General features: G+C 43.6%; 1 protein-coding gene across 2 annotated transcripts in view; it reads left to right on the plus strand.

Moving 5' to 3' along the window:
- The window catches only part of CREBBP (CREB binding lysine acetyltransferase), a 131,207-nt gene that overhangs the window by 66,156 nt on the left and 38,278 nt on the right, over window positions 1–26,773 (plus strand). For both annotated transcript variants that reach the window (XM_082857255.1, XM_082857256.1), the window contains exons 4-11: window positions 10,537–10,777; window positions 12,115–12,228; window positions 20,368–20,610; window positions 21,966–22,068; window positions 22,388–22,534; window positions 23,335–23,452; window positions 23,982–24,153; window positions 24,768–24,812. In XM_082857255.1, the coding sequence (XP_082713381.1) occupies window positions 10,537–10,777; window positions 12,115–12,228; window positions 20,368–20,610; window positions 21,966–22,068; window positions 22,388–22,534; window positions 23,335–23,452; window positions 23,982–24,153; window positions 24,768–24,812 (1,183 nt within the window). The remainder of the gene's footprint in view (window positions 1–10,536; window positions 10,778–12,114; window positions 12,229–20,367; window positions 20,611–21,965; window positions 22,069–22,387; window positions 22,535–23,334; window positions 23,453–23,981; window positions 24,154–24,767; window positions 24,813–26,773) is intronic.

Below are 26,773 nucleotides of genomic sequence, written 5' to 3' on the forward strand. Positions count from 1 at the left end.
GCGAATATCAGGAAACTGTAAATGGAGAAAAATTAACAGTATTCTTTGATATTAGGAACCAACTGTACGTATTGCAAGTACTCAATCAAGATCATTTAACTTCTTTCCAAGATGAGTTTCCATTAACCAACAGTGTCTTTTCTAGGGTCTAATTAGCGTAGCCTTTTCTTCAATGAAACTTTCTGGGTAAAACAACATAAATTATCTCCAGAGACATTCAGCCCTCTCACTTCATGTAAAGTAGAGACTCAGTAGGAAGGTTCTTCATGTCTAAACAAGCTGCGCCCACCACATGCTAGTGTTGGAATTTCTGCCTGCTCGATAGCAGCAAATACAGGTGTTTCTGGAAAGTGAAGTGACCATTTTAAGAAGACCTCAGTAGACACCTTAAAAGACTGTATTAAAAGAATTAAAAATAAAAAAAAAATTTTAATAAAAAATATATTTTTTTAAAAGGAAGAAGAACTCAGTAGATAGCACATTTAATGGATCTGGAAGGAGATAGTCGTAGCTACCAAAGATGTAAGTGCAATACTGTGTCTGAAGAGCCAGGAACCACAACAGTCTTTTTGCAGCCCTAATTACCCTAACTTCTTTTTACTTTTTTCCACAATTATCTGAAATGGCCCTAAGGCTCAAGTCACCAAAAACGAATTTTTCAGTCAAATGATTAATTTGCCAAGTTATCAAAAACTTACTGTAATAAATGTTCTTGAAGAATATGTTCGTATATATTGATGGTCAAGAAGATTATTCCTTAAAAGTTTTTAGTAGATTGGTAATTCTCATTCGGTGAATGGGCCTGATGCTGTGAAGACCCCTTAACTCAGTTAAGACCTGCTGGTCTGGTTGGCCTGTCACCTTGGCTGTTGGAATAGATTCAGCAGCTTTTACCTTTTAGGGTTTCTTTGCACAGGTGCATTTGACCACTCAGCCCTCCATGGCAGACCAACTCTCTGGGTCGGAAGGAGTGACCTTAGGGCAGGGGAGAGAGTGGGTCTGTCCAGTTGTCAGTCCTGTGCCTTGGCCCTCTGGCTCACCCATCGAGTTTTCTTTCTTGACTTAGCCATTTGTTTTCTGCTGTGAAATCACAGCATTTCTGATTTGGAAGATTGCTTAGAAATCATTCTGGTCCAGCTTGCTCATTTTAAATTATTTCCCTATTGAATTTAAATCTTAAATTGTAAGGTAATCTTATTTTTTTTAATCAACAAACACCAAGCAAGAAGGAGAAAACACAGAAACATTATTCCTTCTATCTAAACAACTATGTTCGGTTTCTTACCAGTTGATCTTTATCATCTCAGGTGATTATCACTTCTTCCTAGTTTGATAGCTCTGCATTTAATGAGCATATTCTTTATTTTATGACTGCAAAGCTTTGTGTACCCAGCTGTTCTAGGGTCCTTCTGGGGGAATCAGAACAAGCAAATATTGCAGAACAACGCTTTGTCCCACCTGGTATTTGCTTTCTTGTCATTTTCTGACTTTTAAGTGGAGGTTGGGAAGAAGTAAAGTTTCCAGGTGGGCCAGGGGAGTATGTCAGAGGAGTGTGGGTCTGGAGTCCATCAGTAATGTAGAAGGTCTGGGCCAGGTTGATCCTGAAGGGCCATATCTAGGAATCCAGCCCGACATGAATTGGGGGCAGTGGTTATGTGGCAGGAGGAAGCACTTTCATTCCCTCTTCTGTCTTGGTCAGTGTCTGCTTCTTACTGTTTGCATTACAGAGTCCTTTGCAGACATTATAATCTGTTCTTGGACGCTTCATGGAAAATAACTTCCTTTTCTAGAAAGAATGCCAGAATAAACTTTATTATACATACTCCTTGTGCATATCTGTGATTCTATCCTTAGGATAGAATAAAGGGCATTTTAAAAAATGGGGTTGGTGCTGATTACTCAAACCTATGTAACAATAGCGCAACCCTAATAAAAATACATCAGACTCCTTTAAAAATTAAGGAATACACCACAATAAATATAAAATGTTTGCGTTTCAAGGTCGTGTGATGGACAGGGGTGTAAATGATGGTTGAGTTATGGTGACAAGTGACACATGCAAAGAGCAAAGATCTAGCAAAGACTGAAAAGGGGTGAGTGGGCTGTACCCTCCACAGCCCTTAGATCATGTGCTTTGTGTTCACCTGCTGTTTCTCATCGTTCAAAATGCTGACAGGCAGGCGTGGGGGGGTCACGATTGCACCAATGTGACTCCCACGCCGTGGTAACCTCCCCCTTCCATGATTAGGAATTGCATGTGATCTGATGGGAATTACTGAAATGCAAATTTCATACATTTTAAGGCCTTTAATGATACTGTTATATTGCCTTCCAAGAAAAGCCACGAACCAGGTCATTAGTATCGCACAGTGCTCCCAAGGCTGGGGATTATCACTCTGTCCTTTGATAGGAGGAAATGGTGTCTTCTTATTTTGATTTGCATTTCTTGATTACTGGTAAGAATTAAAGTACTTATGTTTAGTATGCTTTTATTTTTTGAGTTGCTTAGTTCCTGTCCTTGGCCAGTTTTTCTGTTAGATTCTCTTAGAATGCTTTATAAAGCAAGGTGGGCAACCCTCTGACAAGGTGGGCAGCAGGAGGGTTAAAAGGTGGGCAGTCTACTGCTAGATCCCTCTCTCCACCACTGCCCAGTGCCACTTTGGGCCCTGAGTTAGTCCTCCCTTGGGGGTGGGTGGGTGGGTATTAAATGAGCTGATGCTGTTGGGCACTGAACACAGAGCCTGGCACAAAGTCCTTGAGAAATAAAGACTGGCCAAGGAGAGGAAAAAGAATAATACCTGCAGTGTTATTTGCTTTGTCTTGTGTGTTTCGGATATTTTTCCTAGTTTGTTGGTTGCTATTACAGTGGCCTGGCCCTGGCGCTTTTCCATTATGCATGGCTGCCGCTGCATCAGAATCACCTGTGGCCCTTTTGCTCTTAAATGTTTTGTTTTATTCTAACTGTAAAAGTACATACATGTTCATTTTGGAAAATCTTTAAAAAGTAGAAAGCTAAATATAATAAAGCACTCCCTGTGGAACTTTAACAAATAGAAATGCCTCTGGCTCCGCCCCAGATTTGTGAATCATAGTCTCTGGGAGGGACAAATGGGAAATCTGTATTTGAAGAGGTTTTACTGGGGATTGGTTAGGAACCACTGCTTTATTTACATATTTTTATGAAGGCCTTTACCACTTTTGCATTACAAAATATTCATTTAATACTTTCTAGTACCTTTACAATTTTATTTATTTTTTTATTTTTTGTGGTACGTGGGCCTCTCACTGTTGTGGCCTCTCCTGTTGCGGAGCACAGGCTCCGGACGCGCAGGCTCAGTGGCCACGGCTCACGGGCCCAGCCGCTCCGCGGCATGTGGGATCTTCCCGGACCGGGGCACGAACCTGTGTCCACTGCATCGGCAGGCGGACTCTCAACCACTGTGCCACCAGGGAAGCCCTACAATTTTATTTTTTATATTTAATTGTTCATTGTTTTCTACTGATTCTTCTGATCCCTCCCAAAGTGGAATGTTTTTTGTTTATAAAAATAGTGGACACTTGTAAAACATTCAAACAATACATAATTATAAACACGATCGCACCCCTGCCCAGAGCTAACCACCAAATAATCTTAACAAAGATTTTCTAAGAACAGGTACAAAATATAAAGTTAATAAAGAAAAACCAAATGACTTTATGGTACTATTTTATAACTTTCCTTTGTAGCTTAATATGTTATAGACAGCTTTTCATGAGAGCATGAAGGTCTACATTATTATTGTTACTAATTTCGTTTGCCTCAGTCATTTTGCTATATCTCACAATTTTGAGTGGGTCAAGGATTTGGTTAGGGCTTGGCTTTGGGCCCTTATGTACCATGTGGCTTTGACTGGGGTCACTTGAGGTCCACCTTACTTTTCATGACTGCATATGATTTCATGAGGTCTGTAGCCATAATTTTTTTTAATTAGTCCACCTTTGATAGGCATTTAGGAGTTTTCCAGTATTCAGTGATTTAATCAAGGTGTGGTGGCTGTCTTTGTACATACATTTTAGCACACTAGTCCGGTTACTTCCCTAATAATAAGTTATAAGAAGTAGAACTACTGGATCAAAAGAAATGCACATTTTTCTTTTTGATACATGTTGCTTTCCAGAGTCGTACTAAATTGCATTATCACCAAAATCTCTGAAAATTGCTGTCTCTGTACCCTCATTGATACCATTTTTTTTTATCTTGGTCGTATTGATAGGTGAAAGATGTCTCTTTGTTCTCATTTCATTTCTTTGATGCTTAGTGAGATAGAACTCATTTTAAAACAGCTTTACTGAGATATAATTCATGTCCCATACAGTGTTCCTTTCCCCTTTTAAAGTGCACAATTCAGTGGCATTCAGTGTATTGTGTGACCATCACCAACCACAATTTTTTATTTTTAAATTTTTTTCTTTTTTGATTAATTAATTTATTTTTTGGCTGAGTTGGGTCTTCATTGCTGCACACGGGCTTTCTCTAGTTGCAATGAGTGGACGCTACTCTTCGTTGCAGTGAGTGGGCTTCTCATTGCAGTGGTTTCTCTTGTTGCGGAGCACGGGCTCTAGACGCACGGGCTTCAGTAGTCGAGGCACATGGGCTCAGTAGTTGTGGCTCTCAGTCTCTGGAGCCGCTGCAGGCTCAGTAGTCGTGGCACACGGGCTTAGTTGCTCCACGGCATGTGGGATCTCCCGGACCAGGGCTCGAACCCGTGTCCCCTGCGTTGGCAGGCAGATTGTTAACCACTGTGCTACCGGGGAAGTCCGCCAACCACAATTTTAGAGCATTTTCATATCCCAGAAAGAAACTCTGTACTTTTAGCAAGTTCCTTCCATTTCCCCCAGACCTTCAGCCAGATGCAACCACTAATCTATTTTCTGCCCCTATGGATTTACCTATTCTGGACATTTCATAGAAATGGAATTATACAATATGTGGTCATTTGTGACTGGCTGTTTTCACTTAGCACGATGTTTTCGAAGTTCATTCATGGTGTAGCATGTACTGGTACTTCCTTTTTTGTGGTTGGATTATATTGCATTTTGGATATATCACTTTTTTCCATTCATCAGTTGATGGGCGTTTAAGTTCGTTCCACTTTTTTGGCTGTTAGGAATAGTGCTGCTACAAACATTTGTGTACATGTTTTTATGTGAACATATGTTTTCAGTTCTCTTGGGTGTATATGCTTAGGAGGGGAATTGCTGGGCCATATGGTAACTCCAGGTTTAACCTTTTGAGGAACTGCCAGAGTGTTTTCCAAAGTTGCTGTTCCATTTGACGTTCTCACCAGTAGAGTGTGTGAGAGTCCAGTTTTTCCACATGCTCACCAACACTTGTTACTGTCTCGTTTTTTTAATTGTAGCTACCTAGTGGGTGTAAAATGGTACCTCAGTGTGGTTCTGATGATGGCTAATAGTGCTGAGCGTCTTTTCATGTGCTTATTGACCATTTGTATATCTTCTTTGGGAAAATGTCTGTTCATATCCTTTGTCCATTTAAAAAAATTAGGTTCTTTTTATTTTTTAATCATTAGTTGTAAGTGTTTTTTTAATACAAGTGCCTTATCACATCTGTGATTTGCAGATGTTTTCTCCCATTCTCTGGGTTGTCTTTCACTTTCTTGATGGTATCTTTCAAAGCATAACAGCTTTTTATTTTAATGAGGTCCAGTTTATTTTTCTCGTTGATGTGGTTTGTGCTTTTGGTGACATATCTAAGAATCCATTACCTAATCCAAGGTCATGAAGGTTTACTCCTATGATTTTTTTTCTAAAAGTTTTATGGTTTTAGCTCTCATATTTAGGCCTTTGATTCATTTTGAGTTTTTTTTTTTTTTTTTTGGTGGTGCGCAGGCCTCTTACTGTTGTGGCCTCTCCCGTTGCGGAGCACAGGCTCCGGAGGCACAGGCCCAGCGGCCATGGCTCACGGGCCTAGCCGCTCCGCGGCATGTGGGATCTTCCCGGACCGGGGCACAAACCTGTGTCCCCTGCATTGGCAGGCGGACTGTCAACCACTGCGCCACCAGGGAAGCCCCATTTTGAGTTAATTTTTGAGTATGATGTGAAGAAGGGGTCCACCTTCATTCTTTAGCATGTGGATATCCAGTTGTCCTATCCTTTTTATCCCTGTTGGTTGGAAAGACTATTCTTCTCTCCATTTAGTTGTCTTGGCTCCGAGGTGTAGAACGTTTTTTATGTTTGTTGTTTATTTGTTTTGTGAGGTATCTGTACATTTTTTTTTTGCCCAACTTTTTAATGGAGTAGTATCTTCCCCCCCCCCCCCCGAGTTCTTTATATAATAAAAAGTGCCACATCCTTTCTGGAAAACAATTTAGCAACATATATAAGGAGCTTTAATAATGGCCCTATCTTTTGACTCACTGTTTCCACTTCCCAAAAACAACCATTTTCCCTGTTTTTCACTTTTTAAATTTTGCTGTTTTTCTTTATGTTAAGTTTTTCTTATTGTCCTGCTACAAGTATTTTTTCCTAGTATTTTTATCCATTTTAATCTACTTTATTCACTTTAATTCACCTGGAATTTATTTTATATTTTAAGATGATACAAGGATCAAAGATTGCCGCCACAGCCGTCCAGTTTAAAATACCACCTGTATAATACACTAATTTTATATGTACATGTATCTTTTTCTAGACTTATGTAAAGAAATCTATAGCTTTATAGTTTTGGTATCTGGCAGGATAGATTTCTCCTTCATTCTTACTGTTTTTCAAAATTTTCTTGGCTATTGCAAAAATAAATTTGCATAAAATTATAAATTACTTTGGGGGGAATATGCAGGTTTTGTTCTATATGTTTAAAGGGAGGTTCTTGTCTAAGCGCTTTTTTTCCATTCTCCATGCCCGCCTGGACAGTGGGGACTGAGCAGGGAAGTTGGTAGAGTCTGAAGGCTGCTTCTGACAGAGTTCTGCAGGAGTTCATACACCTCTTCTGTCTTGTTGAACACCAGTCTGAGAGAGGAGGAGCTTAAATGCACCCGAAGTTTGTAAGCACTTTGCAAACTGGAATAGCCTTGAGCAAGTACGTGGAGTTATATGGGGAAGGCCAAACACAGGGACACGAGACATGTCTTCTCTTCCATTTTGCTGCAGACTCATCTTCACCATCCATTATGTTTTTTGAGACACATGTAAGCAGTGTGTAGAGCTTATTAAGCATCTACAGATAGACAAAGTAAAGACCAAGGTTTGAATGTGCTGTATAGTTTCCAGCCATGCTATTTCTACATGTTGAGGTTTCAATATACTGTCACGTATAGCTCAAAATATGCTATATTAAGAACATCCCAGATGAGAAGCAATGTGTTAATCTTTAATAACTTTAAAAAGTCTTTTTTTTTTTTTTTGGTGGTACGCGAGATTCTCACTGTTGTGGCCTCTCCTGTTGCGGAGTACAGGCTCTGGACGCACAGGCTCAGCGCCCATGGCTCACGGGCCTAGCTGCTCCGCAGCATGTGGGATCTTCCCAGACCGGGGCACGAACCCGTGTCCCCTGCATCGGCAGGCGGACTCTCAACCACTGCACCACCAGGGAAGCCCCTAAAAAGTCTTTCATAATTTAATCATAAGGTTGAGATTTTTACCAGATTTTTGTATGATACATATTTTTTTGTATGTAGCATTTCTGTATTTTAAGAAATGGGAGGAGGACAACTGGCTGGATTCTTCAAGTCAGTGCCATGAGAAAATGGGGGAGGGGGCAGGAGATGAAGAACTTTAAAGACAATAACCAGATGCAGGGTTTGGGTCTGAATTGGGTCTTGATTTGTGCAGACCAGCTCTAAAAGACATTTTGGGGGCAAGTAGAGAAATTTATATAGGGACTAGATATTAGCAGATATTAAAGAATCCTTCATTTTGGGCTTCCCTGCTGGCACAGTGGTTAAGAATCCGCCTGCCAATGCAGGGGACATGGGTTCGAGCCCTGGTCCGGGAAGATGCTACGTGACACAGAGCAACTAAGCCCATGTGCCACAACTACTGAGCCTGTGCTCTAGAGCCCGCAAACCACAACTGCTGAGCCTGAGTGCCACAACTACTGAAGCCCACGCGCCTAGAGCCCATGCTCCGCAACTAGAGAAGCCACAGCAATGAGGAGCCCGCGCACCACAATGAAGAGTAGACCCCGCTCGCTGCAACTAGAGAAAGCCCAGGCGCAGCAATGAAGACCCAACACAGCCAAAAATAAAAACAAATAAATATATAAATTTATTTTTTAAAAAAATCCTTCTTTTGTTAGATGTGATAATGGTATCCTTTCCTCTCTGTTTTTCCATACGTTTGAAATTTTTGTAAATGCAGAAGAGACCTAAACAAGGATCATCTTATATTTCTCATATTCTTCTATTCCTATTGATTTCCGCTTGGACTTTCTAGTCCATGGGAATAAGTTGATCAGTTCTGAAACATTTAACATTGATACTGAATGCTGCTGGGGGCATAGTCACAGGCTATTGGAGCTTTATTTTAAAGTACCAGAAAAAAAGGAGAGGGTACAGTTTATGCCCAATCATGGGAGATTGGATAAACAAGTGTATAGTCACATGTTCACTACACATCATACTACAACTTAATGGTATGGGATAGAACCTGGAGTAAATACGAAGCCAGATGGTTCATGCATACACATGTGCATAGGAAAAAAGACTGGAAGAAGAAAAACCTGTCTGTGCTTCAGTAGTGGACTCCTGGCTGTCAGGATTTCACATGTTAATTATTTCCTTAGTTCTTTTGCTTTCCACATTTTCTACCAGGTGCATATATTGTTTATATAATCAGGGAAAAAACAGACATAAGGAAAAGAGGCTGTTTTCTCTACCAGTCAGGAAGCTCGACCTCTCAGCTTGAACTTTGTTTTTGCTTTGGATCCTGGTTAGGTTTCCAGGGGTTGTGCTCCTGAGCAAAGCCAGGCGGTTTTTCTACACACTTATTTTCTGAGTTCTCATCACGATAAAACCAAAGCACAAAACCCTGTAACTTTTTAAAAATGAGCTTTGGTTCATTAAGAAATAATTTTATACTTGGTTTTCCCCTAATGGCAGGTGTATAGTTTTGATTCTTAATTTGGAAAATCAGAGTGGTGGTGTACTTCATGGGAGGCACTGAGTGTTGTGAAATCAGGCGAGGAGTGTGAATGTCAGAGCAGAAGATAGAAATCCCTGAACTATGGATTATATTGTTGCATATTAGGAACATTACATTTCTCTGATTTCACAAGTTTCTTTAGTAAATTTGTGTGAAGAATGTTGGTAGTTAGTAAAGAGTAAGAAGGTGGTCTCCACAGGTCACCTTTTCCATTTTCTTTGCAGTTAAGAGATATGGTTGGTCTGGCCTATTACTTTGAAAGGCTGAGAGCAGCTAAACTCTATTTTTGAAACTTTAGCAGATCATCTAATACTTTTAGAAAAAATATTGTCAGATGTCTGCATAGAAATTTTAATGGAAGGCAAAGCATTTGATAAGCATTAACAATTGTACTGGGTGGTTGTATTCAAGATAAGTGCTGTCTTATTCTCTTTTTTAAAAAAAACTTTTTATTTTATTTATTTATTTTTTGGCTGCGTTGGGTCTTCATTGCTGCGCATGGGCTTTCTCTAGTTGTGGCGAGTGGGGGCTACTCTTCATTGCGGTGTGCAGGCTTCTCATTGTGGTGGCTTCTTTTGTTGTGGAGCACGGGCTCTAGGTGCTCGGGCTTCAGTAGTTGCGGCACATGGGCTCAGTAGTTGCAGCGCACAGGCTCTAGGGCGCAGGGGCTTCAGTAGTTGTGGCATACAGGCTCAGTAGTTGTGGCTTGCAGGCTGTAGAGTGCAGGCTCAGTAGTTGTGGCGTACAGGCTTAGTTGCTCCATGGCACATGGAATCTTCCCGGACCAGGGATCGAACCTGTGTCCCCTGCATTAGCAGGCAGATTCTCAACCACTGTGCCACCCGGGAAGTCCTGTCTTATTCTTTTAGGAATGCTGCAAGTATTGTCCCTCTGGTCACAAGATTATGAAATCCAAAGGGTGGCTCTGATTCTTAGGCTCCATCAGATATTCGCAGTGGGTTGTAATTGGTCAGGCCTTGACAATCTTTTTAATTAGGTTGAATCATATGAAATTGCCAATGTTTGGTCATTTGGGCCTAGAGAAACAACAGTTTCATATGGTTGAACCTAATATAGTAACAGCTTTTCGTGCACTTGTGTGTATTGTAGAGTGAATTGGGTTTTTGTTACTACAGTTTAGAATAAGCATCGCTTTCTTGCTCTCGGATGATCATACAAAAGTGAACTTTAACCAGCCTTGCTTCTGAGTTGGTTTATTTCTGTGCCTCTGGATCTTCCTTAAAGTTGCCAATGAGCTAAAGAGAACCTCACCAGCTGCCTTCTCTCTGTGGCTAATACTATCCATCAGCTTTAACATTAGTTTGAAAAATAATTAATGAACGTGAATTGGAACTCTGAAAGCTTATTAAAATATTTTTATTTGTTTTATTTTAGTCTCAGATGCAAACATCAGTGGGAATTGGACCCACACAGGCAATTGCAACGGGCCCTACTGCAGATCCTGAAAAACGCAAACTGATACAGCAGCAGCTGGTTCTACTGCTTCACGCTCATAAATGTCAGAGGCGAGAACAAGCAAATGGAGAGGTTCGGGCCTGCTCTCTCCCACATTGTCGAACCATGAAAAATGTTTTGAATCACATGACACATTGTCAGGCTGGGAAAGCCTGTCAAGGTAAGTGCCATTTTCTGAAGTCCTGGGGGCAGAGTTTAGGATTAAATTTGCCTATTATTCTCAGGCACCTCTCGTTAATAAGGTTCCCACCACCAACGTCCCCACACGCCGACCAGTCAGATGCCTCTGGACACTTACCTGCTGAGGAGAAAGGCGATTTGGTTTTATGATATTCTGTGAACTTCTGCTGGCTGGGGCTGTGCCCTGCATTTGTTCTTTTCTGCCTTCCTGTGTCACGGAAGACCTTTGTCCCTTCTTGACACTGTCTTTGTCATAACTGTTTAGATCACGGTTTTCTTTTGGACAGTGTAGCTCACACACATACACGCATGCACACGCCCTTCCTAGAACCTAGAGCATCTGTCTTGCAGTCGTTTTGTGTGCCCACACTGCCAGGGGCCCACTGCCTTGCTCCTCCACCTTTTCGTCTTGAGGCTCATTGGGATACTGGGGAAGTTGTCCTGGGTGACTGTCTGTGACGTGGGGAACTATGCACCGTATCATCCCTGCCTCTCCTTCCTTCCCCTCCAGGAGGAGGACTCAGGCAAGTCACGTGCCCCTCCCCCGCCGCCTGCTCTTCTATAGCAGACACCCCAGTTCTCCCGAAGAGACTGCTTCTTACTAACAACTCTACTTCCCTTTACTCTTTATTCTCTTTCCTTCTCTTCAAACTTGTGCTCCTAAACCTTGGGGAGAGTCTGTCCCTGATCTCCCTCTTTCCCTTGTGACATTTGTGAGTCCCAGGTGTAACCCTGATCCTGATGGAAAAGCAGAGGAGGGTCATGCTAGACCTTTAGAAAGAAGTGACAGCACCTTCACATGGAAGCAAAAATAAAGAAAGAGGGACCAGGCACAGCTGCCCTCTCAAGTACTTTGAGAACTGCCCAGCGTCCCCTTCAGAGTCTCCACAGACCTCTCATTTGCTTCTGTCTATATTTCTTCAGCTATAGTATTTAGATGGTTTCATCCTTAAACATAATGTAAAATTTTTATTGTAAATAGTGACATCGCAGAATTATTATTTGTTCTGCCTTTCATTCCAGTTGTGCAGTATTTCAGGGCGAGTAGTTTTTGTTTTGTTTTTGATTTGTGGGCTGAACCTTATTCACCATCATTCATAACATTGCTTCTATGGGAAGTTTTTGTTTGGAACTCTCAGTAGTTGACTTACAAACTTTTTGGAAAATAGCCTGTTTGTAAGTTGAGGACTGCCTGCACTGTGCTGTGGTTACACTTGTTAGCATTTTTTTATGGAAGCTGGCATTATAATTTAGGTGTAATTGAAAGCGTGACAATTTGGATAGAAAAATAACATCTCGTTGTTTTTCTGGTCATAGTTGCCCATTGTGCATCTTCACGACAAATCATCTCTCATTGGAAGAACTGCACACGACATGACTGTCCTGTTTGCCTCCCTTTGAAAAATGCCAGTGACAAGCGAAACCAACAAAGTAAGTGAGCATTGGGGATAGAGAAGCTTGGCGATGAGATGATAAGCTATTTCTAAAGAGAATACAGAGGAGTAGGTAGGAAGCAGGGCAGAAACTACTAACCGCAAAGTATAGTGGGAGCAGAGGTACCAAGGTGGAGACCTGAGGGTGAAGCTCAGCTTAGCGAGTAGGCAGGTCCTCCATGTGCTCAGTGACATGTTCGCTTTGGAATCCCCCCCACCCTCCACCTCCAGCACTAGAATTGGTCACAGCAGAGCAGTTAGTGCAAAAGAGGGGCGTCACTTTGTTTAGAGAGCCAAGAGCCAACATGATGACTCTTCATGTTTCTTGACAGATACTCAGTATCTGAAGATTTGAGTGTCATGTCACTATAATGGCGGCGACTTCGGGGTGAGGGGTGGAGTAGACTGGACACTTCTTTTGGAATTACTCTAAAGTAAGTTTTGAGGACTCCGTTTTCTAGAAGAGTCAGGGGGTCAGGGTAAAATCCCACGTGTAGATGTTTAGGAGGTTTTCCTCCTTGGAGATGCAGTTCCCAGATCTAGTTGCATAACTAACAGTTTATTCAGCACAAATCGAGAGTCTCTGCACCAGGACTGGCTGCATCCTGATCATTCCCATCATTTTGTCATCTTTCCAGTCGATCTTTGTAGCCTTTAGCTGATCGGCTAAGCAGCGCCCTGCTTAGGAGGCCTGTGTGTGGCTCCCAGGGGCTCCCTGTAGGCATCAGAGCAGGGAAAGGATGAGCATCTCTCCTGAATTTTAAGTCCCTTCCTGTCATTTCCAAGGTGAAACTGTGGTCTTTGGGTGTGTCCCTCAGTTTGGGCAGATAGGCCGTGCCCTTGAATCTTGTGTCACCCCTTGGGCTGGAGCTGCTCCCCGTGACTCCAGCACCGTCGTCTTCATCTTCCTCCACCTCATCTGTGCTGTCTTGCCAGCCTCCCCTGTTTGTCGTTATGTGTTCATTACTCTCATTCTTCTTGATCACCTGCCTCAGACCCCACTGCTGCCTGCAGAACATGTGCTGCTTTTCTTTCTGGTTGTTTCCATGTGGCACAAGGAAAGATGGACAAGCACACTGTTCCTCAGAGCACTGTGCAGGCCACATGCTTTCCTCTCAACAAGCCCAGCTCCTTCCTTCCAAAAGGGTCCCTCATGAGCCTGCCCCACGTGGCTGGGTGTCCACGGCACAGGAGAGATGGTCCAGGGCCACAGGCCTGTCATCCTCCCTCCCTCCCTGCAGAAGGGGTCATACTAAGCTTCCTTTAAAAGTCACTTTCCTAAATCAGTTAAATTATACTTTGATTAACCAAAAATTGAATTAATACACAATTTTCCAGGACATCTCTTATATAAAGTGAAGATCTAGGAGTCTGGGTCTTCTAGAACCAGATATTTGGGACAGTAGTTCTAGTGGAATGCAGTCTGGTTTTCCTTCAAGTTAGTGTAAAACATTTTTTTTAACTAGTATGTTGTGATGGTTAGTTTCTTGTGTTTTATGATGTATTTCAGTAATAGGCGTGTTTTGTTTTGTTTTTTTTAATTAATTTATTTATTATTTTTGGCTGTGTTGGGTCTTCGTTTCTGTGCGAGAGCTTTCTCCAGTTGCGACGAGCGGGGGCCACTCTTCATCGCGGTGCGTGGGCCTCTCACTGTTGCGGCCTCTCGTTGCGGAGCGCAGGCTCAGTAGTTGTGGCTCACGGGCCCAGTTGCTCCACAGCATGTGGGATCCTCCCAGACCAGGGCTCAAAACCGTGTCCCCTGCATTGGCAGGCAGACTCTCAACCACTGCGCCACCAGGGAAGCCCAGTAGGCGTTTTAAGTGCCAGAATATTCATTTGTCGAGTTTGTGGTTGTACAGTATTAATTCCATGAGTAATGAATTAAGACATTGTTCTTAACTTTTAATTTGGGGCTGTGGATTTTCTGAGCTCTTCTGGTTTTTAATATGTATTGCCATGACAATTGTAAAGATTTCTCTTTTTAAGAAACACTTTGTGTGGTTTTTGTTTTAAAAAAAAAAGAAAAATGAATGTGGGTTTTTTTTTTTTAGACTCCTTATAACTGCCTGACTGTTGTGACAATTGATCCAGTGCGTGCTCTCAGAAGTGGTAAACCACAGTGTTTCTCCTAGTCATAATGTAAGGTGTTACCAGAGTGATTTTATAATATAAAGTCACGGAGAAGGTGTAGACTAACTTTGTGCAAGGTTTTGGCAAATTTTCATGAAAGAAATGAAAGTGCTTTCTTTTTTTTGTTTGTTTTTGGTTTTTTACATGCTTCTCAAATTACGTTTCTGCTCTGAGTCTATTCCTTTGGCTCTAGCACTATAGTTTTGTGAGTACAAAGGACTTTGATAGGCTGAGTGAGAAAGTTGCAGCAATATCTTTTCTGTAAATGTTTGTTGCTGTTCCTCCTCTCCTGAAGCAAGTTGTGCTTATCATGTGTGAAATGGGGTTTAGGCAATAGAGAGGAACTGTGGATCTGACCCTCTAGCAGCTGAGAGTCAGCTCCACTGTTAGAATATATCCAGTTGACCCTTGAACAGCTCAGGGGTTAGGGGCACCAAACCTCTGCACAGTCAGATATCCACCGCCCGGGACTTCCCTGGTGGTCCAGTGGGTAAGACTCTGCGCTCTCAGTGAAGGGGGCCTGGGTTCGATTCCTGGTCAGGGAAGTAGATCCCACATGCATGCAGCGACTAAGAGTTCACATGCCAAGACTAAGAAGTCCGCATGCCGCAACTAAAAGATCCCACGCGTCACAGGTAATACCCAGCGCAGCATAAATCAGTCAGTCAAACCACGGCCTTCCCACTGCATTGGCAGTTTGGTTCCTCCGTGTCTTTGGTTCTGCATCTGCAGATGACAGTGTGTGGGTGTCATATTTGCTGTTGAAGAACATCTGTGTGTACGTGGACCTATGCTCTTCGAACCCATATTGTTTAAGGGTCAGCTGTACATTGAAAATGATGTGACGATGGCATCAGTCAGAGGAGTGAGGTAGAGGCAAGTCAGTATTATAAGCAGTCCTGGCAGGGAGGATCAGAGTGTGCTGGAGGGTGGGGCTGGGCAAAGCCCAATTTCAATAAAATAACAATGGAAGAGCATTCTAGATAGCACAGCTGATATGCCTGCAAGGGCACAGATCTGACTGGATTCAGAGGTTCCTATGCTATAGTAAGGTTTGTAGTGGGTGGTAAGGACCCCTGGGGACTGAGACACACCTGTGCCCACCAAGGCTGTGCTTTCCAGGCAGGTTTTCCCACAGATGCTCACCCTACCTGGTGCACACATCCTACTTATCTAACTTCTCTCACTGATGTCTCTATTGAGAGAGCCTGCCAGAATCACCTGTGGAGCCTACACAGTGGTCATTGAAAGGAAACTCAGACCTCTTTGGCCTGTGTTGAGATTTTGTTTAATTTTTCCTTGAGTTGTTTTCAAGAGATTCTGCAATCACTGATCTTGAGTTATCCATCCCTTATAGAGATAATCAGATTTTATTGAATAATTAGGACTTTGCAAGGTATATACCTAATGTCAGTCCTGGCATCTGACTCCCAGTAAATTCCAGTACTGTACAGGGTGGCAACGGGGACAGGGGCTGTGGGAACACATGACCGAATTCTCTATTTGAATTCATGTTGCCTCATCAGTGGGGTTATTGGTACTCAGCATGTGGTCCTCAGACCAACTGCACGGGCACCCCCAGGTTGTGTGTTAGAAATGCAGAAAACTGGACCTCATCCCAGACCTTCTGTGTTACTAGACTACATTTTAACAAATTCCCAGGTGATCGGGACATGCTGCTCTGAATGCGTTGAAGGGCAGAGTGTCTGTTCTGGAACTTTTGAGAAGGTGTGAGTTGTTCTCTGGGGGAAACCATGGGTTTCCCAACTCAGACCAGAAGGACTGTCAGAATGGGTGCCCCAGGGTCAGCCCCAGAGCCACACCAGCCCACTCACTGCCCAGGGCTGCCTGGGCCCTGGGCTGCACCTCGATGTGAGCCTCCACAGGGTCTCAGTCGGCAGTCCCCAGACCTGTGACTTGAATACCTCTACTGGCTTGATGCTCACTATCTGGCCCTGCTGTGTGTTCCAACTTTAGACCCCTCTGTGTGAAATGCATTCCTTCAGGGTGTTGAGTCTTCCTTAAAACGTGCCCTCATGACGCCTGCCTGGTGGTCAGCGAGCACTTGTGGGATGGCCGCCTGTTCCACCTGAGGGCTCCCCAGAGACCCTCAGCCACCTCTGACAGCCCTCACTCGGGTAGGGGCGGGGAGCAGAAGCGGGCACGGTAGCCTCTGGCTGTAGGGACAGAGCATTGGCCTTGTTTGCCCTGATTTAAGTACCAAACCTTCGCTGGTGATAGACTTCATCAGAATAGCTTTGTCCTTGCTCTTCTGGGAGACACAGGGTTGCCACTTCTGAGTCTTTGGCTTCTGAGGAAAACCTGCTGCAGGGCGTGCATTCTTGCTTGTTGGTGGCTGTGTTGGGAGGCCTGGCCCTGGGGCTCAGGTGTTCCCCTTTGTCATTGTGCCCTGTGCTGTACACATGAAGATGCTGGAGAGGAAGGGGGGTCCTGGTGCACAGTGCATGTGAAGCCCTGTGCTGTGGGAGCAGCTCTGCAGAGACGTCTGCAGGTCTGAGTAAATTTCAGCTTGGCTTTTTCAGTGGAAATCTAAGTGATGACCAGGTAGTAGTTGCTTTGCCTGCTCCGTGGCATGTCCCCCACCAACCTCACAAAGCTTTGGAGTTCAGTGTGTCCCTTTTCATTGGATTTACAAATTGAGCACAGTTTTATTGAGAATGACTGGGGGGACTGGAACTTCTGGTGAATTGAATGTTGCAAAGCAGCAGTGTATAGCGTACATGGACCCTCTCCGTGAGGCTTTGTGCTCACTGGGGAAGGACTGCCTTGAAAAGTGGTGGGTGAGTCCTGGGCAGAGCCAACTATGAAACTTGGACTTTTATTTCCTAAGTCGTGGGCTCCTGGTATAGCTGCAACAGAAGGGGAACGGTGGGTCAGTGGAGGGGTTGGGGGTGTTTTGATGTAGCAGGAATGCCGACTGATACTCAAGGGAGAGGAACCCACACTGTATTGAGATGTATTGAGACATTGTGTGATGTGATATTCTAAGGATTGATTGTGTATGAAACATAGCATTGAGCTCTAAGAAAGAAAATGATGTAAAAATCGTAAAAAGAACAAGAGGTTTTGACATTTAAAGAGGTAAATGGGAATTCCCTGGTGGTCCAGTGGTTAGGAGTCTGCACTTTCACTGTGGGGGCCCAGGTTCGATCACCCCCGGTCAGGGAACTGATATTGCACAAGCCTTGCAGCATGGCCCAAAAAAAAAAGGGGGGGGCAAACATCAGTACAGCAGGCTGTATTCTCAATGATACCAGATAAATGAAGCCTTGCTGTTTTAGCACTCCTTTCATTTTTGTTCGGCCCTAAAGCCCTCAGTGCTGGGAGGGCACCTGTTACACTGCCGCAGCTCACCTGCACCTCGTTGCCCTGTGCTGGGCGCCACAACATGGGAGGAATCCAGATGCGTCGCACACTGGTCCACCCTTTAGGGAACGTGCAGGGAAGAGGAGATGAGCACCATTGAATCTGATATGGGGTCCAGAGCTGCGGCCTTACATTTGTCAGTATTATCAGATAAATTTGTTGCTCTCCCATCAGACCCTCTGCTCTGTGAGTGCATATCCCGGAGCCTCGCAGAGTCCCCAACATCCAGTCTGTACGCAGTCTGTGCCGCAAGTTGAGTGAATGAGTGAGCGAGAGAGTGCAGGAAGCTCAGATGCCCAAAGAGAAGCAGAGGCCCAGGAGACACTGGGGGAATTCGGGGAAGACTTAACTGCTGCCCAAGACACCAGCAGGATGTTCACGGAGAGCTGGAGCATCTAGCGCTTTTACCCCTTTCCATCAGCTGTCACCCCCATAGGAAATGCCTGTGTTCCCTTCCCCTTATGAGATAATTTGTGTTATCTCATAGCAGCATTTGGACTCAAATTGGGCCATGCGTGTATGTTAGAGACGCTTTTTGTTTGTATTTTGTTTTCCTTTGTCTCTAAATTGTTAGAAATGTCAATTACCAAATGCTTGCTTGTCTTCGGATAGATGTGTTTTCTTTTAAAATAAAAAATATAGTAATGTTTACATTTAGGACATAAATGTAACACAAACAAAAAATGCATTGACCTTGTCAGCAGCTTCCACGAGACATGCTGGCTGCCCCATAAGTGGCCTTGAGCTTGGGAATGGCATTTGTCCTAGGATGTGGAATTTTGGCTAAAAGGATGGCATTTGGGGAAGTGTGGACGCGAATGGATAATAGCAGGAAGAAGTGGTCGCTAATGCAGCTTCACCCAGAAACGGAAGGCCACGTACACCTTGTTTCTTTAAATTCCTCTCCCTCCACAATTGATCAATATGTGTATCAACGTAGTCTGTGTCTGTTCTTTCTTATACCACAAGGTGATAGAAAAATAAGTCATCCTACCATTATCACTTTCCTTTTTACATCATAGTTCTTTTAGAAAATTTAGCATGTCAGTTTCAAGAGTACAGTGTCATGTGTTTAAAGTTTTGTGGAGTATTAGCTATTAGGAAAAAAACACTTTTATAAGGTATTATACATGACTTATTTCAGCTACATGCTTGTCATAAAGTGTACCTTGGGAACTGATTTTCATTTATAATAACGAGGTGCTTGGTGTGTGTAATTGTGTCTAATGAGCATTAATGAGTTTGAGATCTGAATATCCTTATTAGAAAAATTAATAGTATGGAATGTGTAATTATCAAGTTTTGGGGTTTTTTAAAACACATTTCGGTTTAATTAAGTTACTCTGTTAAGTATTTGAGTTGTTTATGTTATAGTTGCACTGATGGTAATGTGAGAATATTGTTATTACACATAAGGTAATTGAATTTTAAAGAAAGGCTTTGTGATAGTGTTTTTTAATGTATCAGAGAGCATGTGTTATAGTATCAGTTTTATAAGCTGCTGTTTATGACATGACTATAAAGCTTTGGGAAGTTGGAAAGAAAGGAGATCTTAAGAATAAGAATAAATGGTATGACATAAAACTTCTGCCATATATTGAGTGCTCAGCAAAGGAAGACATTTGGATGGATGGATGGATGGACAGACGGACAGATGGATGTTTGGGGCCATCTCTGTTAGCTTTGAAGCCCTTGGGAATGGGACTCTTTATATTGCCACAGATTTTTCCTTTAGTCTCCGGGGATCAGGCAGGAAGAAGGGTAGCTGGAGAGAACGCCCTGCGAGCCAGCCGCAGGCCAGGCCAGGCCATGGGAGCCGAGGTTGGCTGCCGAGGCTGAGCATCTTGACACTCAGTTCTGAGTATCAGCGGTGCTGAGGGGACACCAAGCCTCGGTCCATCACTCATTTCAGCTAGATAGTCACTCTGTCAAGTACAGCATTTCTCGAACAGCTTCACATAGCAGAGAGCTCAGCATGGTGTCCTCCTGCATAGGAAACTCGTAGGAGAGAAAGGTGTGGTGTTACCTGGTCACTGTACACTGCAGTTTCAAGGAAGTGCACTTTTGTTTTTTGGAAGGTCATGTCATAGATCTCAAGTTATTAATAAGTAACAAAACTGACCAACTAGGTATCACCTCTGCTCCTTCTGTTAATCCTTCTGTACCTATGCAGGTGAGGAGTAAAGGACTTGGGAGAGCGGCAGCGGGGGGGGGGCTCCTTAGGTCATCTCAGTGGTGGCTGATGACCCCCAAAGAATCCGAAACTTTCTGTTGTTACACGTTTTCTATTTCCCCAGAACCGACTTCTTATGAGTCTCTAGATTTAATACATGAGGACTTTGATTAGGTAATCACTGACTTTGTGGTCTGTTGTTTTCTAACATAGAAGCTTGAATTTTTCTTCAGCTTTTTGCTCTTCAACTACTGCTGTGCAGAATAGATGAATAGAATGGGATCCTTCTGTCTGCACAGTTCCTTTCTTGGTAGCCTTGTTCCAGTGTTTCGTGACATACATAGGTGGTCTTCTGATAAAATTTTACTTGCTTTTCAGTAGTTTTTAAATCATTTGTGGACTTCTCCCTTTTACTTATCTTTTTTGTTTGTCTGTTTGTTGTTATAGCCATCCTGGGGTCTCCAGCTAGTGGAATTCAAAACACAATTGGTTCTGTTGGCACAGGCCAACAGAATGCCACTTCTTTAAGTAACCCAAATCCCATAGACCCCAGCTCCATGCAACGAGCATATGCTGCTCTTGGACTCCCGTACCTGAACCAGCCCCAGACGCAGCTGCAGCCTCAGGTTCCTGGCCAGCAACCAGCACAGCCTCAAACTCACCAGCAGATGAGGACTCTCAACACCCTGGGTAGGTGAAAGAACTCTCAAGAATTTCTTTGTCCACGTGCAGCATTGGGAATGACAAGTCTTCCTGGAACCCAAGGCTGTTTTCAGTTACTGTTTTTACTTTAAATTCAAGTTAATGTATGTATATATATTATGGTGATGGTATCTTTTAAATGATTGAAATAAAAAACTTCCAGGAAAAGGCTAAAGTGTAGGGTGCACAGAAGATGTTACAGGCTTGTAAAATGAATAGCATTTGCAAATGAACCAATATTTTTGTTGCTTCTGTCTGGACAGTTTTCATAAGGGCATTTCATATGGCTCAGAATACAGAATCTCACAAGTTAGAATTAGGGTTGTACCACTTGCACTGACTCTGAGTAGACCATTTATTTGACAAAGAACCTGAAGGTGGGTACAGCTCTTAGCACGTCTTGGTTATGGGCTACCTCATGGCTGGAGGTGACCAGCCTGGACATGAGGAGGTTAACAGGAATCTCAGAAAATCTCTTCTGTCTCAGACTTCTCCACGGATTAGTGTTTCCTAGTGTCATCTCAACCCATTAATTGCCAGTGTTTCATCATTCAGTCACATCTCTCCACAGTTTTTGCCATCTCTGCATAGTGTCTCCTTAATGTTTCTCTTCAAATTGGCATAGTCCTTTTAAACTCAGACTTAAGCCAAACAGTTATGTCAGTAAGTTAAATCAAGGTTGTTGTGCTAGTTTTTTTCTTTTCCTAATAAAATATTTTAACCTTAAAAATGTCCAGTTAAAGACATCTCATCTGTTGCGTTTTGGGAAATAATCACCCTAATGCATCTCTAACTCCTGCTGGCTAGGAGACTGGGTTGGAGCCCTGAAACCTGCATTATAGTCTAACTCTACTCCTATTGGTGATATAATCTGGAACAAGACTATTAACTTCTCTGTATCTCACCTTTTTCTTACTTTAGAATGGATACTGTAGATAAGTTGACCTTTTATCTTCTTCACCTGCACTTAAATTTGTATGTGACAGGTTAGCTTACTTGTTTAGGTCATGATATCAATGAAGCCAGAATCAAAATTTGAATCTGCAGATGGATCATTTCTGGGTTTTTTCTGCAGCCACAGAGCACTCATGATGCCAGCCAGCCTCCATAGAAATGCCTTTCTTTAGTTATAAAGTGCAGTGGGAAGGAGACTGCAACTGAATTTATACAACTTGATCACCGTTGTTGAAAATATAACTCCCAGAGTTCCTGCCATAGCGTTTATTATTATAACTTATAAGAATCATTTATTTATATGTGATTTTTTTTATCTGTTATCAGGACTTTAAAGTGTATATTATAGTTCAGGAGTTGGTTGATTTCTTTTCTTTCTTTCTTTCAAGGAAATAACCCAATGAACATTCCAGCAGGAGGAATAACAACAGATCAGCAGCCACCAAACTTGATTTCAGAATCAGCTCTTCCAACTTCCCTTGGGGCCACAAAGTAAGACCCGTGTTTCATTTGGCTCCGATCTGAGTGACAGTTGCATGTGAAAGTGGGCTGGTAACCACGGGAAGCTCTTGATTCTTTCTAAATGTGTGATGCTCGCCCTTCCTTCCTTCCCTCCTTCCCTCCTTCCCTCCTTCCCTCCTTCCCTCCTTCCCTCCTTCCCTCCTTCCCTCCTTCCCTCCTTCCCTCCTTCCCTCCTTCCTTCCTTCCTCCCTTCCTCCCTCCCTCCCTCCCTCCTTCCCTCCTTCCAATACAGTTTAAAGTTCCATATGGTTGACGAACCTTAGTTAGATAAATCTTACTCTTTCCTTAGCCCACTGATCAATGACGGCTCAAACTCTGGAAACATTGGAACCCTCAGCACTATACCCACAGCAGCACCTCCTTCCAGCACTGGCGTTCGGAAAGGCTGGCACGAACATGTCACTCAGGACCTGCGGAGCCATCTAGTGCATAAACTGTACGTGGCCACCTCGCCCATTATTCACATGTGATGGAAACATTTTGTGACTGATGGCGATGTGACAGTTTTGCAGTTTCATCGATGTCTGATTTAATTCCTAAGTGTTCTCTTGCGCTGCAGGTGATTGTATCCTAGCAGCTGAAGGGGGTCACATGCTTGTGACCCAGATGCTGCATCCCCAGTGGGTCCTACAGAGGGACATGAACTGTGACCCATGTTGCAGGGGGCCAGACCTGTTTTCTAAGCTCTGGGATGCACCAGGGACCTGTGATCAGCTCAGAAGCTTAGCCTTATTTTGTGGCTCAAGGTTATACTTGTGGAGACCCCTGAGAATTGGAGGAATTTGGGCCTAGTAAATACAGATGGCATGACACTACCATCATACAGTTTTAACATACAGGAAATTAATAGTTAACTTTCTCCAGCTATTTAAGTTAAATTGAAGGTGAGGTTAACTTGATTCCCTTGGAGATTTGTTTTCTCCTTCATTATTTTAATCAAAAGTTTTTAGAATAAGTAGTTTAAAAATTAGCAATTCAAAATGAGAATTTTGAATGGTCCAGCACTTATCGTTAATAGCAAAATATGGGTGTGTTTGACTTGTAGATAAATTGACAGGTCAGTATTGTCTCCAGAGAGCGACTTCATTTGTGTATTCATGAACTAGGCGAGAGAGATTGGGGGTTTCTATCAGCAGTGTATTGCGCCCATAGGTAGACGATTGTTTCTTCTCTTTCCGTGTCACATAGACAGACATTGTATTGAAAATAGATTGAGAGTGTGTGTTGTCTTTTCAGTGTCCAAGCCATCTTCCCAACACCTGACCCTGCAGCCCTGAAGGATCGCCGCATGGAGAACCTGGTGGCCTATGCTAAGAAAGTGGAAGGGGACATGTATGAGTCTGCCAACAGCAGGGTAGGTTGCCATTTGTGTTCTAGCCACGCACAGCACCTATGGGAGCTGTAACTGCATCTGTCTGCCTTATTGTCTGGAAGTGGGGACATCTGTTAGTCTGGTAGACTCATCACTTGAGGGCACTGACCAGGGAGACTTCCCAGTTAAGACATGAGGTCCCTGTACAACTCTCTTGTTCTGTAACTACAGAGTACAGATGTCTCCGCTACAGTGGTAAATGAGGTATATAAAATTTTTTTAATCCGTGGGTGTACTTTATAGTGGCAGTGTTCACAGCGCTTGTCCATGTTATTGCCAGTGTCAGTGAGTGTCCAAGAAGAGGTTCAGCTGTGGAATGAATGTAATGAGCACTCAGTACCTCCTATCTGATAACTCCTGTAACATCACTGGGCACTGGTTTATCAGAAGTGCTGAATGCTTACCTGTGCCCATGTACTTAATTTAAAGTTCATTAGTTTGTTAGAACATACAAAACCAGATCATTTGTTTTTTTTACAAATAACTAGTATTGAATATTACTGCTTTTTAGGATGAGTACTATCACTTACTAGCAGAGAAAATCTACAAGATACAGAAAGAACTAGAAGAAAAACGGAGATCGCGTTTACACAAACAAGGCATCTTGGGTAACCAGCCAGCCTTACCAGCCCCCGGGACACAGCCTCCTGGGATACCACAGGCACAGCCTGTGAGACCTCCAAGTAAGGACTTCATTTCCAGCCCTTAGTCTGTTTCCTTGTTTTTCCGTCTGCGTTTGGTGTGTATTTCTAAGCATATAGAATTATATTCTCTGGAACCCTATGCTGTGAAACCTGTGTGGTAGTGGCTGTGACCTTCTGCAGTGGCCTGTGTTTAGACATTGAGTCTCTCTCATGGAAAGGCGGGTGTGCTGGCATCAGAATGCACAGCACTTTTGGACCTGGTTTTCTCTTTAAGTTTAAAAGATTATTTTATTAAGTTAAAATTTTTTAAAAATTATTTTATTTTTGGCTGCATAGTTGCGGCACACGGAATCTTCGTTGGGATCTTCATTGTAGCATGCGGGATCCTCTGCTGTAGTGTGTGGGCTCCTTGTTGCAGCACGCGAGCTTCTCTCTAGTTGTGGTGTGTGGGCTCTCTAGTTGTGGCCCGCGTGTTCAGTAGTTGCAGCGTGCGGGCTTAGTTGCCCTCCGGCGTGTGGAAACTTAGTTCCCCAACCGAGGATCGAACCTGCGTCCCGTCCCCTGCGTTGGAAGGTGGATTCTTAACCACTGGACCACCAGGGAAGTCCCAAGGATTATTTTAAATAACCCATTTTTTTTTCCTGCCATTATAGATGGGCCCATGCCTCTGCCAGTGAATCGCATGCAGGTTTCTCAAGGTATTTAACTATTGTTGTGAATCATATTTTGGTTTAACATTCTACATCCACAAAGTTCATTGGTTTGTCCTCTTCCCTCTGTATTTCTTTGTAGCTCCTCCTCTTATTCCTTCCATTCCTTTTTGCTGATGAGCAGAGTTCATGTCCACAGGTAGTATGAATATCTGTTGCATTTGAAAGTTTGGAGGTCATAGGAAAGCTCTCCAAGGAGATCAGAAGTAGGAGTTAACTTTTTTTTTTTTTTTTTTTTGCGGTATGCGGGCCTCTCACCGTTGTGGCCTCTCCCGTCGCGGAGCACAGGCTCCGGACACGCAGGCTCAGCTGCCATGGCTCACGGGCCCGGCCGCTCCGCGGCATGTGGGATCTTCCCAGACCAGGGCACGAACCTGTGTCCCCTGCATCGGCAGGCAGACTCTCAACCACTGCGCCACCAGGGAAGCCCTTTTTTTTTTTTTTTTGATGGGCAAGAGAAGACATTATTCTTAGGAAGAGTCTCCCAAAAAAAGCATTGTATTGGAGGTGGGGGAAAGAAACTTTTCAGAACATTTCTGAGCATCAAGCCCATCCTGGGGCAGAAGCACTGTGGGTGGGGGATGTGAGGTGAGGAAAGTGGGGACTGCTCTGGGCCCTGTGAGCACAGGTGCCATGCCTGCTTGCAGCTGGCCGAGGAGGGTTTGTGCTCAGAGAACCCTCATCAAGCTGCGCTACTGGCAGTCTTTTTATTGGTGGTTGTTGAAGCAGTGATTTTAGTTTGGGAGTTTGGGGGTGAGGGTCATTTCAAAGCTTTTATGGCTCTTGTCAAATTGAGACTTGAACAGTAGGATGTTTTTACAGGTTGTGAAATAAGGTGGTGACACTATCCAGAAGATTCCAAAGCAAGGCCTTGCTGCTGTGTGTAGAGTAGTTCAAGAGGGGAGAAGAGGTCATTTTAAAAGCCGTGGTGATCGTACTGCGTACTGAAAAAGACCTGGTAGATAAACTGATGTGGAGGAAACTTTTCAGGGACTTGTTTAGGTGGACTAGATATGAAGGGTGAAAGAAATCACAAAGTCAGAGAAATGGAGCCTTAGGAAAGTGGCTGAGTGCTGTGTCGGGGATGACTTGGAAGACTCTGCTGCTTTGGGATCTGAGGAGGTGGCTGTTGAGCAGAGTGGAAGGCATTTTCTAGGGACGTGCTCACATGCCCCGCTTACCGACCTGTCTGGGTCTGTAAAGAGGGACTTTTTATGGTGCCATTTCTTCGTACATCTTTTATTTAATAAAATCTTCTCTTGTTAATAAAACCCTCAAGGAGAGTGGGACACTTTTGTATTATAAGCTTCCTGGAAAGTCCTGGGCCTGTGCTGGTTACTTAGGGTGACATTTCTTGGTGGTGCTGAAGGAGGCACATGTTGTTTGACGGCCTCTCATACTACACAGTGTTAAGGCAGCGCCTGAAGGATTCTGTTAAATGCCAGCGTCGGGCCTAAGACTTATTGAACCAGTATTTATGTTGAGCTCAGAGTTTACAGAGTATTGTGGGAAATTACAAAGAGAGAGACTCGTGGTCTGGAGCTGCATGGCAGCTAGTGAGGTGTCATTCATTCTGTGGCACCTCTGGAAAGGCCAAGGTAGCTGTGAAAGTGAGATCTTTCCAGTCTATGGAGAGGAGGCTGAGGTTGAGAACTGCCAACCCTTGGGCACTTTCTAAATGCTTAATGTGCTTGCAAAACTAAAACCATGTTTTGAGTCTTACCCCAGATTCCAACAATAAATGTAAACCCAGCCAAAGGGCTGGGAGGCCTGGAGTGATGGGAACAGGCTTCCTGCAGGAGAGGAGATGGGAGTCAGGTGCTCCAGAAGGCTCTGAGGGGTTGGCTCAGACGGGTGCCCTGGCCTTAGCTGACCTCCTCCATAGATGGTGGGAGTGCCTTCCCACGCTCCCCCCATCTACTTTGTCGCTTGGACGCTTCGGTGCCGAG

Source organism: Leucopleurus acutus (assembly GCF_964270905.1).
Source record: "Leucopleurus acutus genome assembly, chromosome: 16".
NCBI lineage: Eukaryota > Metazoa > Chordata > Mammalia > Artiodactyla > Delphinidae > Leucopleurus > Leucopleurus acutus.